At 38.8% G+C, this 12,300-nt stretch overlaps 1 protein-coding gene across 4 annotated transcripts in view; it reads left to right on the forward strand.

Annotated features, from left to right (window-relative positions):
• Positions 1-12,300, forward strand: part of PLCE1 (phospholipase C epsilon 1) — a 323,016-nt gene that overhangs the window by 264,286 nt on the left and 46,430 nt on the right. For 2 of the 4 annotated variants that reach the window (XM_036886335.2, XM_036886336.2), the window contains exons 11-18: positions 341-497; positions 3,158-3,280; positions 3,367-3,503; positions 5,584-5,822; positions 7,280-7,341; positions 7,423-7,588; positions 10,491-10,598; positions 11,663-11,779. In XM_036886335.2, coding sequence (XP_036742230.2) covers positions 341-497; positions 3,158-3,280; positions 3,367-3,503; positions 5,584-5,822; positions 7,280-7,341; positions 7,423-7,588; positions 10,491-10,598; positions 11,663-11,779 — 1,109 coding nt within the window. The remainder of the gene's footprint in view (positions 1-340; positions 498-3,157; positions 3,281-3,366; positions 3,504-5,583; positions 5,823-7,279; positions 7,342-7,422; positions 7,589-10,490; positions 10,599-11,662; positions 11,780-12,300) is intronic. The other 2 variants (XM_036886337.2, XM_036886338.2) reach the window with 1 other exon arrangement.

Below are 12,300 nucleotides of genomic sequence, written 5' to 3' on the forward strand. Positions count from 1 at the left end.
GATTAGAGCAGTGATTCTCAACACTGGCTGGATATTAGAGCTTTTAAAAAATATATTTGGATGTCTTGGCCACACCGCAGCCTAACTGATTTAGGCATCTCTGGCTGGGACCTCGACATCTACACAGTTTTGAAGCTCCCCAAATGATTCCAATGTGCAACCAGGGTTGAGAACCCACCAGATTAGTCCATTCATCAGAATATATTGCTGTTTCTTAGATAGATATTGCCTGCCTAGATTGATTTGTTCAGACATTCAGAAACATCTTTGGGTTTTATTTGATTGCTGAGGGATAATATAATCGGAGTCATTGTCTCTTTTCTGTCTTTCCCTCTCACAGAAATGAATGCCATCATGAGCCCTCCTCACCCCCTCCCTTCCAGAAGAGCCCACTCTTTGACCACAGCTGGGTCCCCTAATTTGACTGCCGGGACATCATCTCCCATCAGGCCAGTGTCCTCCCCTGTGCTGTCTTCTTCAAACAAGAGCCCATCCAGGTGGGGCCTTAACATGATAAAACAGAAGGACCGTTCACATTATTCATGTTATATAGAACGGCATCTTCTTCCAGTGCTCTCTGGAAAGACTGTCCCTAATTTTGACTTAACACTTACCTTGAAAACTGAAAAACCCAAAACTTTTCAATGCTCCTAATTTGCCTGATTTTATACTGCTACCTTCTTGTATTATTATAATTGCTCCTAATTATTTGACAGACCAACCATTCAAAGATCAGTAGCATAACACACCCTGAGCTGTGATTTTTCTAAATCTGTTCTGTCCAATATAGAAGCGGCTGGGGGAGGAGGGGGCAGGGGGGAAGCTGGCTTTTTAAATTCAAATTTAAACTAATACAATTTAAAATTCAGTTTCTCAGTTATACTAGCCACATGAAAAGTGCTCCATAGCTGCAAATGGCTGGTGGTTACTGTGGTGAACAGTACAGATATAGAACTTCTATCATTGCAGAAAGTTCTGTTGGATAGCACTGCTCTAAATGAAGGATAAACTAGGTTTTAACATAAGCTACTTGACCCTTTGCTAGTGGGTGAAATATATTTGATACTCTTCTCATGTATAAGATAAGATATACATGTCTGGAGAAATGAATATATTACAGCAAGCTAGATTTGTTTCGATATTATTCTGAAGCTGGTATAGTAAATTATTTTATAAGGTTTATGCATATTACAGATTTAAAACAACATCTAGAAGAAATAATTATTAAATTATTATTTAATAGAAATTTATGAAAATGAAAGACTTCCAAAGGAATCAGAATATCACACCATCTTCCTCAACCCCACACTAAAGTTTAAGAAATGCAGAAGTTCCAGACAGAACCAATATAATACTTTTATCAAACAGAGGAGTAGGAGAAAGGAATGAGTCTGTGCAGACACTGGCTTTGGAAATGTTAATTATACACACGCATCACACAGTCTCTCAGGGAAGCTTGCTATTGATAAGAATCCTACAGTAAATCATATTTTAAAGGGAAGCATTCTTACACACTAAATAATGAACATAATTTATGCTCTATACGTTCAGATTTCTACACTTGGTGAAACTGGGTCAAGGGTACATGGGAATTCTGTTTCTTGCAAAACTTCTGTAAGCTTAGGTTTGTAACAACATTAAAAGCTACAAAGAATCAGAGTTCTTTACATTATATTTCAGCCTATACAGTGCCCCATGTAAATAAGAGCCAGATAACTTGGACTAGTGGCTTTTCCCTTTATTTCAACCATTCATGAACAGGAAAAGGAAGGACAGAATAACGGAGGAAAATCTTTTCAAAGAAGTAGAAGTGGAAAAACTAACATGCCAGATGCAAGATCACAGGGCCCCACCACAGGAGGACAGAGGTCAGGGCCCACCAGGTGTTCTAAAACGATGCAAGATCACAGAGCCCATAAAGCGTTGAGAAAGGCAAGGCCGGAGAAGAAAAATCAGCCCGAATGCTGTTCATGGAGAAAGCAAGGCTGATCCCTAGAAAGGACAAGAGTGGACAGATACAATTTTCTAATGTCAGAGGGAGATAGGTGCCTCTGTACAGACAGGGGCTGAACCTGGAACTAGAAGAAAGGAAGAAAGGGAATGTAATTGTTTAAATGCAAATGATAAAGCACTTTATCAGACCTTTTTCCTCTTCCAGACTCTCTACCCTTTGTTTCCTACACCACATTGGGGATCAACAGCCTGTGCCTACAAAGGCCTATAGAGCTATCCCTTTGAAAAACTACTCCACCACCAGAGGTGACCTTCAGATAACTCAAAATCATTTTTCATAGATAAACATTATTAGCAGGATTGAAGATAAACTGGCCATTCATTACAGTAATCTCTATACTTTCTTATATATTTGAAATATCTTAAAAGTAAAAAAAATGAAAGACAAAAACAAAAAAAAAAAGATCCTGTTCGTTGATTTGACTAAAAATCAATCAAAACATTTCTCATACTATCCTGTCGGGGAACGAGTGTAGAAAATTTTTTAAAGTTGTGAAACAGCTAGACTGAGTTTTTGACTGAATTGACTGATATTTTTATGTTAAATAGATACAGCCTTGACAGGCACAAATATAATCCTAGGCAGAGTTAGCTTCTTTCCATTCTTAATACTGTTGTGACTCACATTTTCCATTAGTATTAAAAGCCCTTCCTTGTTTTCATCTAAAAACTGATAAAGAAAGGTAAAAGAGAAAACACTGATTCATTCAAGACTTTCTTCTTAAATATGTTTCTATAATTTAGAGTATAGGCAAGGATATGCATAATTTTCCATAGGTTATGACTGAGTAATTTAGAGCTCTTTTTAAAAATGACTTTTCTTCAAAAACACTGTGTTTACATTTTTTTCCCATTGATCCATGATTTTAAAGAAGTGCTGTGATTAGTAGACTCACATGATTATATTAACTCAGCCTTGTGCCCTTACTATAAACATGACATAGTTTCAATATATATGTTTTATTTCCTCTGACACAATATAGATTAATTCTGAGAGTAATGAAAGGAGAGTCCAGAAAATAACCTAAACCGTCAATGACTTGCAATCCATCTTTTTGGTCACATTGCTAATCAGAGAACGTCTGTTGGGACAAAATGACAAAAGTGCCCAGTTTTGCCCATTAAGGCCATCTCTTTGTTGCAGTGCTTGGAGCAGCAGCAGCTGGCACGGGCGGATCAAAGGAGGAATGAAGGGCTTTCAGAGCTTCATGATTTCAGACAGTAACATGAGTTTTGTTGAATTTGTTGAGCTCTTCAAATCGTTCAGGTATGGCATGCTTTCTCCTTACCCTTTCTCAGTCCCACATTTTTATAACAGTACTAAATGTGAGGTGTTCTCCATTACTCACCCAGTGTGAGGAGCCGAAAGGACCTAAAGGATCTCTTTGACATCTATGCTGTGCCCTGCAACCAAGCCGGCTCCGAGTCAGTCCCACTCTACACCAACCTAACCATTGACGAGAACTCCAGTGGTCTTCAGCCTGACCTAGGTTTGTGTGGCAATTTAACCTTTCCCTTGGAGATCTTTCTATCTAAAAATGAAGATATAGAGACCCAATCACACAAACCCTCAGCCTGTTCCAAAAGGTGTTCTGTTACCTGGAACATGGTGAAACACTTACAGAATTATTTTAAGGTGTCAAGAGGATGGGTAGTATTGGCATTTGGGGCAAGGAAATTCATCATTGTATGGGTCTGTCCATGTATTCCAGAATGTTAGCCAATAGAGCCTCCCAGTCATTCTGAGAACCAAAAGCCCTTTCCCACCCACTTCCAAATGTCCACTAGGCATGTGGTGCATCCCAATTGAAAACCACCAGTCTCTTCCCTGCCTGCAGGCAGATAGGTACTCAGCCCCAGGGTAGGAGTCGTCTGCTCTTCAACATGAGAGTGTATAGTGACCTCAGCAGAGCACTCCTGTCTGAACACCCAAGATAGTTTTACTAATATTTAGCCAGGATGTCTAATTCTTCTATCCCATCACCATCACCACCATTACCATCACCACTCATGCACTTTAAGGCTATCATTTTTCTCTTCTCTTACTAGAAACTATAAATACAAAACAAAACAAAAACAAAAACAAAACCTGTCCTCTTTCTTTCAGATGCTTTTTAATTATTTAAAAACATATATTGTCCTTAAGCTAAGAATGTTAACATTTTTCAACTTTAGTCATAAAGTTTGCATAAGTATGGATTAGTCAAGTAGTTGCACTTTAAAAAAAATTAGTAGAGTTTTTTTTAGAGTAGTTTTGGGTTTATAGAAAAATGAGCAAAAGTGTAGAGTTCCCACATACTCTCCCCACAAACACATATGCAGTTTTCCCTATTATATCTTCTAGTGTGGAATGTTTGATATGTTATTATTAACTAAAGTCCATAGTTTACATTAATATTCACTGTTGGTATTGTACATTCTACATGTTTGTCAAAAGTAGAATGGCACTCATCTACCATTATGGTATTATACAAAATAGTTTCACTGCCCTAAAAATCCCCTGTGCTCCACCTTTTCATTCATCCCACCCCCTTCTGAATGGCCGGCAACCACTTCACCCTGTCTCCATAGTTTTACATTTTCTGGAATGTCATGTAGTTGGAATCATACAATACATAGCCTTTTCAGACTTTTTTCTTTCCCTTAGCAAGATGCACTTAAGATTCCTCCATGTCTTTTCATGGCTTAATAGCTCATTTACTTTTATCACCAAATAATATTCCATTGTATGGATGTATCAGTTTATTTATCCATTCATCTGTTGAAGAACATCTTGGGACTTCCAAGTTTTAGCAATTATGAATAAAGCTGCTATAATTATCCATGGTCATGTTTTGTGCAGACATAGTTTTCAGTTCATTTGGGTGAATACCTAGGAACACAATTGCTGGATTGTATGGTCAGCCTGTGTCTAGCTCTGTAAGGAACTGCCGGACAACCTTCCAAAGAGGCTGCAATGACAATGACTGGCCATACCAAAGCTGGTCTGAATGTGGAGCAACTGGAGCATTGCTGGTGGGAATGCAAAATGGTACAGCCCCTTCAGAGAGAGTTTGGCAGTTTCTTAAAAAACTAAACATACTCTCACCATATACTCCGGTAATTGTACTCCTTGGTATTCATCCACATGGGTTGAAACATGTTCACACAGAAACCTGCACACAAGTGTTTATAGTTACATTTTTAAGGTACAGAAAACTGATTTTAAATGTATATCTTCATCTCTGCAAACATAAAAATGTAGTAGTTATTCTCAAAGACCAAAGTCCAGCTTCATTCTGAAGTCCCCAATTGAATGTGTGTTTAGTTCCCACCTAATACCAAAACTTGTAAGCTTTCAAGATCATCAACCTACCTCTCTCTTAGTTTTTTATTTATTCATTGATTCATTTTTTTATTTCCCTCAACTATGTGAAGCCAGGAATAAGCACTGAATCTGATGGCTTTGTTTAGACAGATTACTGAAGGGTTTCTCCAGCTTAATAATCCCACAACACCATTATCTCCAAAATGAACTTTGTGAAAGATGCTGGCTAACTTGTCCATGTTCTATGGGTGGTTCTGTTTCAGATTTGTTGACCAGAAATGTCTCGGATTTGGGGTTGTTCATTAAGAGTAAACAGCAACTTTCAGATAACCAGAGGCAGATATCTGATGCCATTGCTGCTGCGAGTATTGTGACAAATGGCACTGGGGTCGAGAGCACATCTCTGGGCATATTCGGGGTTGGCATCCTCCAGCTCAATGACTTCCTGGTGAATTGCCAAGGAGAACACTGCTCTTACGATGAAATCCTCAGCATCATTCAGGTTTGTACCTGTTGTATATGCACACATATGTGTAAAGTCTGTGACTTCTAATTATTTTCTGCTAATCATTTCCTCTTTCTGTACTTGTTTCCAAAGGCTTCAAATCTGGGGCAAAATTTGAGGTTTTGTTTTGTTTCAAATGCCAAATATATAAGTGTTCTTATTTAGCATATAATTAACATACATCCCAAGCCTTCTCTTATTCAGTGTCTGTTATAAGGAATCAATACATGATTCCATCCTATTGCTCTGGTACATGCAGTAGAATTAGCAGTATGAGTTTTCAACCTCTGATTAATTAACAGATATTTATTAGCTACTACTATGGGTAGGTTCTGCTCGAGGACCTGAGAATAGTAGTAAATAAGATCAAGTTCTGGCCCCCAAAGCAGCTTACATTCTTGTGGGTGAGGCAGACAATAAACAAATAAAGATATAATGCAATTTCAGGTAATGATGGGTTCTGGAGAAAATTTAACTGAATAAGGGGACAGAATAATGCAGGAGGGCTGAAAGGGGTCAGCAAAGGCCACTCTGAGGAGGGGACACTTGGGCTGAGCCCTGAATGAATAAACTATATGAAGGTCTGAGGAAATAACATCACAGACAGGGAGTAGAAACAAAAAGGCTGGTGTGATGGGAAACACATAAGCCAGAGGCCAAATCATCTAGGCATTTTAGGCCATGGTAAAGAGTTTGACTTTAGTCCATGTGAAATGGGAAGCTACTGGGAAGTTTTGAGCAAGGGAGTAACATGATTTGATTTATGTTTTTAAGCGGTCACTCTGCTCTCACTAGAAAATAAACTGTGCTGGAGAGGTTGTGGAAGCAGGGAGAGCAGGTGGGAAGCTATTACAGTAACCCAGGCAAGAGGTGGTGGTAGCTTCAACTAGTGGGTGGCAGGAGATGGGGGGATGAGACAGCATTGCATGCAGCAGAATTAGTCTAGGTTTCAACCTCCCTTGTTAACTGATTGGGGATCCATGGATTCACTGTTCAGCAATTGGATTTAATCACTGGTAATGCCAACAATGTAAGATTATGATCACATGATTGAGTGCTCACTATAACATTGTCAAGGACAAGCACTGTATTAATAAGCATTCTATGGAATCATCTCATTTCATCTCCCACCAATGCTCCTACCACTGCTGCTATGATTAGCACCATTTTCACCTGGATAAACTGATACCTTTTGTTTTCATATAAATCAACCTTGTTCTTTTCTCTCGCTTTCCTTTTTCTCTTAAATAAATATGCTTCATACAATAAACTCACATATAATAAATGTTTTCTTTGGCCTAAAAAACTACATCTTACCTCTGCATAACTAAATTAGTTCAAATATTTGGTTTAGATGTTTCCTGATAAAAACAGAACAGCTTTAAAAAATGATGTGGTTTTTTTCCCCCTTAGTTTCCTTCTCCTAAATAATACTCTTTTTGTATCCTTTACAGAAGTTCGAGCCTAGTGTTAGTATGTGTCATCAGGGCCTAATGTCTTTTGAAGGGTTTGCAAGGTAACTTTTAAATTATCTCTTGCTCATATTTAAGAGTATCTATTTTTCCCATGCAATTTTAAGAAAATTTGTTTCCTGTAGGTTTCTGATGGATAAAGATAATTTTGCCTCCAAAAATGATGAGTCACAAGAGAACATTAAAGAATTACAGCTGCCCCTCTCCTACTACTATATTGAATCTTCACATAATACCTACCTCACAGGCCATCAGCTCAAAGGAGAATCCTCAGTAGAACTCTACAGCCAGGTACTGAGAATTCCACTTGAAATGTGGTTTTCATTAAACCTTATTTACATAACCCTAAAGTCACAAAAACCTGACCCCAGACTCCTTTCAAGAATTTACCAACTGTTACATGTGAAATGTGAGGAAGCATGATGTGTGGGAAACTGCCCATATATATATATATATATATATATGTTTTATTCTTTTTGTCTTCTTTCCCCACCCCCCATCTGTACTTAACCTTTATTCTAGGCAAAAAAGAAAAAAAAAGAGACTTGTTTGAGGCTCATAGCTTTTAGATCCTAGTTGGTCTGACCTACTCTAACTAAAATTAGATTTTCCCATGGGAAAATTATCTAATCATTTCACTAAATGCTAAATAAATCAATATATTATAGTGGGAAAGCATAGATGAAAATACAACTTTCTGTGAAGTTATTCCCAAAATATTGTTTGTTTTGCTTTGCAATTTCTTAGACAATCAATCCATCCCTATGGTAACTGAGTTAAGAAAAAATTCTGCACAGACTGTAGGCACTGTCCCTACACACTGAAATTCATGGGAATGAGCTTAAAAACTCAGAAGGGTCTTGGGACTAGAAAAAGCACATCCTTTTGACCTAAACATCCAGCCCTCAATGATCTGCATGTCAGCAGATCTGTTACCTATTCTACAACTCCCTCATGTGTGCTGCCTGTTTTCTGAACTCTTACAAGAAGAGTTCATCAGGAAGAAGATAGGCTAGATCCAGGAGATTTAGTAAGTGTGTGGTTGGAGGTGGTCAGGGTGGTGGGGGAGGCAGGGGGACAGGGAGGGAGGCTCTAAGCATGAAATCTGTAATTGCATTGTTTACTCAAACCCAGCAGACTTGAGGTTCTTTTGTTCTTCAGATCAGTCCAGATAGTCCTCAAAGCATGGACTTCTGTCCCAAAGCTTATCTAGTATGGAATGTGTATTTTAAACCTTAAAATCTAAGGAACTTTTATTATGAAATAAAGAGGTGTCCTTAGAGTAGTGATTTTCAAAGTAGAAGTTCTCTCAGGAGGCCTCAGTTGCTGACAGTAAGAGGAGCAAGCCGCAGTGGGAAGGGTCCCATAGCCTGCTCCCAGTGCAGCTGAAGGCCTGCTCTTTTTTGTGCTTTACATACTGGCCCTCCATTTGAAGACAGTTCCAAGGATAAAAGAAGTTTGAAATCCATTGTTCTAGGGGGAAGAAATAAAGCGTGTGTATGTGTGTGCGCGTGTGTGTTTCTAACAGGAAAATAAGCAGAGACCAATGTCCTAGCTTTAATTTCTACTTCGCATCCCTATTTGACTTCAAAGAGATTTTTTTTTAACTCTGTAGCATTACAGTAGAGATTGTCACAGCCTTTGAATAAAGCACAAGGGAATCTTAAACAGACTCACAAATATGATTTAACCTAGTGTGAAGATCCCTCTTACTTCATTTCTTACAACTCTTTGCTTTCCCTCAGCCCTCTTAATCACCTCCTAACATTAATCTATGGAGCAGATAAGAAGTGAGAAGAAGCCCTGTTCTCACCTGAAATTTCCAGCCCTGGGTTTTCTTTTCTAGCCTTGTAGGGAGGGCTTAACGTCATGCAGACTTTGATAAAGACCGTTCATGCTGATTAAGTCTTTTCATGCTGAAAAACCATCTCATCTGCTGCCAGTCAGTGAACATTCTGTGTGACCAGAGATGAAGCAGCCTCATTTTCCAGCTGTTGTATTACACAACAACTTTCATTCTAAAACAACATACCTCTAGAAAGTCTAGCTGCTGAAAGAAGCTGATAGCTGTAGAATTCTAGGCCACGAAAATTGTTTCCACCTGGGAAGATAGGTCACCTAGGAAGACTGGGTGCTGCATGTTGTGCAATGAGAAGAATCTAGCAAGTATCTCATACAAAATATTAAAATAAGAGAGAATCCACTCCCTGAGTTTTGTGCAGCAACTGTAGTGGCCACTACCCCCAGTCTTGGATTGCCATCACATGGATTCTTAAATCATATGGCATCATATGAGGATTCTTAAATCAGTGAATTGGCCCATCACAGATATCTGCCTCTTGGTTTCATTTACCCTTCCAATATGTGGTAATCTTTTATGATAGCTCACAAATCAAGTCTATGGAGGAAGATATTTTCCCAAGCAAATGTTACAGAGCTGCAATGTAAACCCATGTGTCAGGAGCTCTGCTTCCAGCTTTAGATCTGGGGTAGCCAACAGGTATCATCTCATCTAATTTATTGGTCGTGTTTCCTAGAGCACTTTGTTGAAGAGGTTGTGAGATGACATATCAAGCTTAGAGGGCAAGAGTGTTGTGTGACTGATTACTGATGACTGTTATGGGTATGGGAGAGAGGAGTTTATGGATTATTTGCCATCTTTGCTCTAGATGCTATTCTGGAATTAGACAACAAGGCAAATTCTTGATAACCTTGCTTCTACTCTTCTTACATGCTACATGTTCATAGCAAAAGTATTAGGTGGTGACATAATTTGGATCTAAATGGAGACTTATCCAAATATACATATTTGGCCATTTCATTCGGGAATCAGTGTCCTGATGTCCTCTGGACTGTGGCATCAGCACCTTCAGCTCCACTGACATCTACTCAGATGGACCACTAGCCTGGCTCTATCATTTCAGGATACACATGTGTAGGTCCCTTGTGGGACCAACATTGTCATAAATTTTTGCTATCAAAATTTACCTTCCAACAGTATTCAGCTCTGGAAAGCACTCTTTCCACCTTAGTCTGTTCTTTCCCTGATAAATTATGGCCCTTGGCCAAAATGCAGTATTTTAGATCTTACTCCCTTCTGCTTTAGCCCTGAATGTGAACACTGATATGTAGAAGCATGAGCTGGGATTAATCTGAGGCTTTGTCTCTATTTGCTCATCTGGGGATCACACAGGTCCTCCTGCAAGGCTGTAGGAGCATAGAGTTGGACTGCTGGGATGGAGATGACGGGATGCCTGTCATTTATCATGGACATACACTGACCACCAAGATCTCCTTCAAGGTAATGCTTCATACCTTTCTTTAAATCAAATCACACGGTTGTTATCTTCATTAGTCATTTAAATGAGTAACTCTTCCAAATTACATGTTAGGTTGGGGGTTCTTATCCTGCTTCTAAAGACTTCCCAAAATTTGTGATATGTGTACATATTCATTTTTCTGAGAATTGACCTAGAACCCTCATTAGATTCTCATTTAACCAGGTTTTGTAACCATTAACTAAATTAATTAAATATTATTGCAATTTTTACATCATAAGATGATAAATAAAAGGCAGGGACTGTTGCCTTGCTAAAGGAATAAAAGTCATTTGTCCTGGTGTCTTGCTAACAAAGGTTGACATCATGTGTTAGGAAATGATTAAATAAAGTAATGAGAATTGATTCCACCTGGGGAGGAGATTGGCCACCCAGGAAGACTGGATTATTTCAAATTCTAAGTAGTTTTTGGTGCATTGTGCAATTACTATCCTCATTTGGCTGTGTAATATTTTTCTCTGAATTGTGGCCAGGCTGGGAAGGAATTCTATTTTTCTATCTTCTATGTGGAGATGATGGCTAAAATATATTTTCTCTTCAACTCATTTTCCTATTCAGCCCTCTTAAAATGTTTGTACTCTATATTGAGGGAAGGAGGAGTTGATAACTGTGTTTACATACACACATAAATGTATGTGATGTATGTTTTATTGCCCCAAATAGACTGATTATAAATTCCTTGGAAAAAGGAAAGTTTCTTATGCTGCATTATTTTTGCTGCTGTAACTAAAACAGTGTCTTTTACTACAATATACTCAACATAAATAGGTTGATTTGTTAAATTCAGTGTACCAATAGCTGTTCTTGTAGTATGTGAGCAAAACTCAATATAAACAATGTAATGTCTTTATAGAAAATAGCCTATCGTTTTGCTTAATTTGAAAATACATTTGAAGAGATAAAACCCACTTTGGCTAGATTCTTCTGCATTCAGCACTTCCCATGCTTTCCGTGACTATAAGTGCCTTGCTTTCTGACCACCCTGGACAAATAAGTGGACTCAAATGAGCTGTTTTGGATGTCACAGGAAGTGGTTGAAGCCATTGACCGCAGTGCCTTCATCAACTCTGACCTGCCCATCATTATATCAATTGAGAACCACTGCTCGTTGCCTCAGCAACGAAAAATGGCAGAAATTTTCAAGGTAAGTTCTTGGCTAAGAGGCAGGATGGTATATTGGTCTTTGTCTTGTGGCTGTTGTTGAGTTTTATACAGGGCCACATTGAACCACAGCAGAGCTGGACCTCAGCTGTGAAGCACATACAGTTAGGGTCCCTCAGATCTGAGAAATAGGGGTGCCCTGGGAGCTTGGGCTCTTCCTTGGATGGTCCATCTTTTCAGTTGGCATGATGGAAATGTTGTTCTATGGGCTCCTGGGCATTTCCAGAAAGCCTTAGGAGATAAGGTCAGACCAGCTCTCCAGTGCTCTTGGTACTATGAATCAGGGATGGCAGGATGTCCCCTGTCAGTTGTATGTGGAAAAGATGAAAATATCCAGGGCAAATAAGCCAAATCTTCCTGTGGCCAACACTACAGATGGGGGTGTCCATGTTGGTATAGAGCTTAGACTGGCCAGAACAGTTGCTTTGTTAACACTTGGCCCTTCCTCATACAAGGGAATTATAATGCAGACAGATTTAGAGGCAAATCTTCCATTGTACTTCC

Source organism: Manis pentadactyla, chromosome 8 (genome assembly GCF_030020395.1).
Source record: "Manis pentadactyla isolate mManPen7 chromosome 8, mManPen7.hap1, whole genome shotgun sequence".
Taxonomy (NCBI): domain Eukaryota; kingdom Metazoa; phylum Chordata; class Mammalia; order Pholidota; family Manidae; genus Manis; species Manis pentadactyla.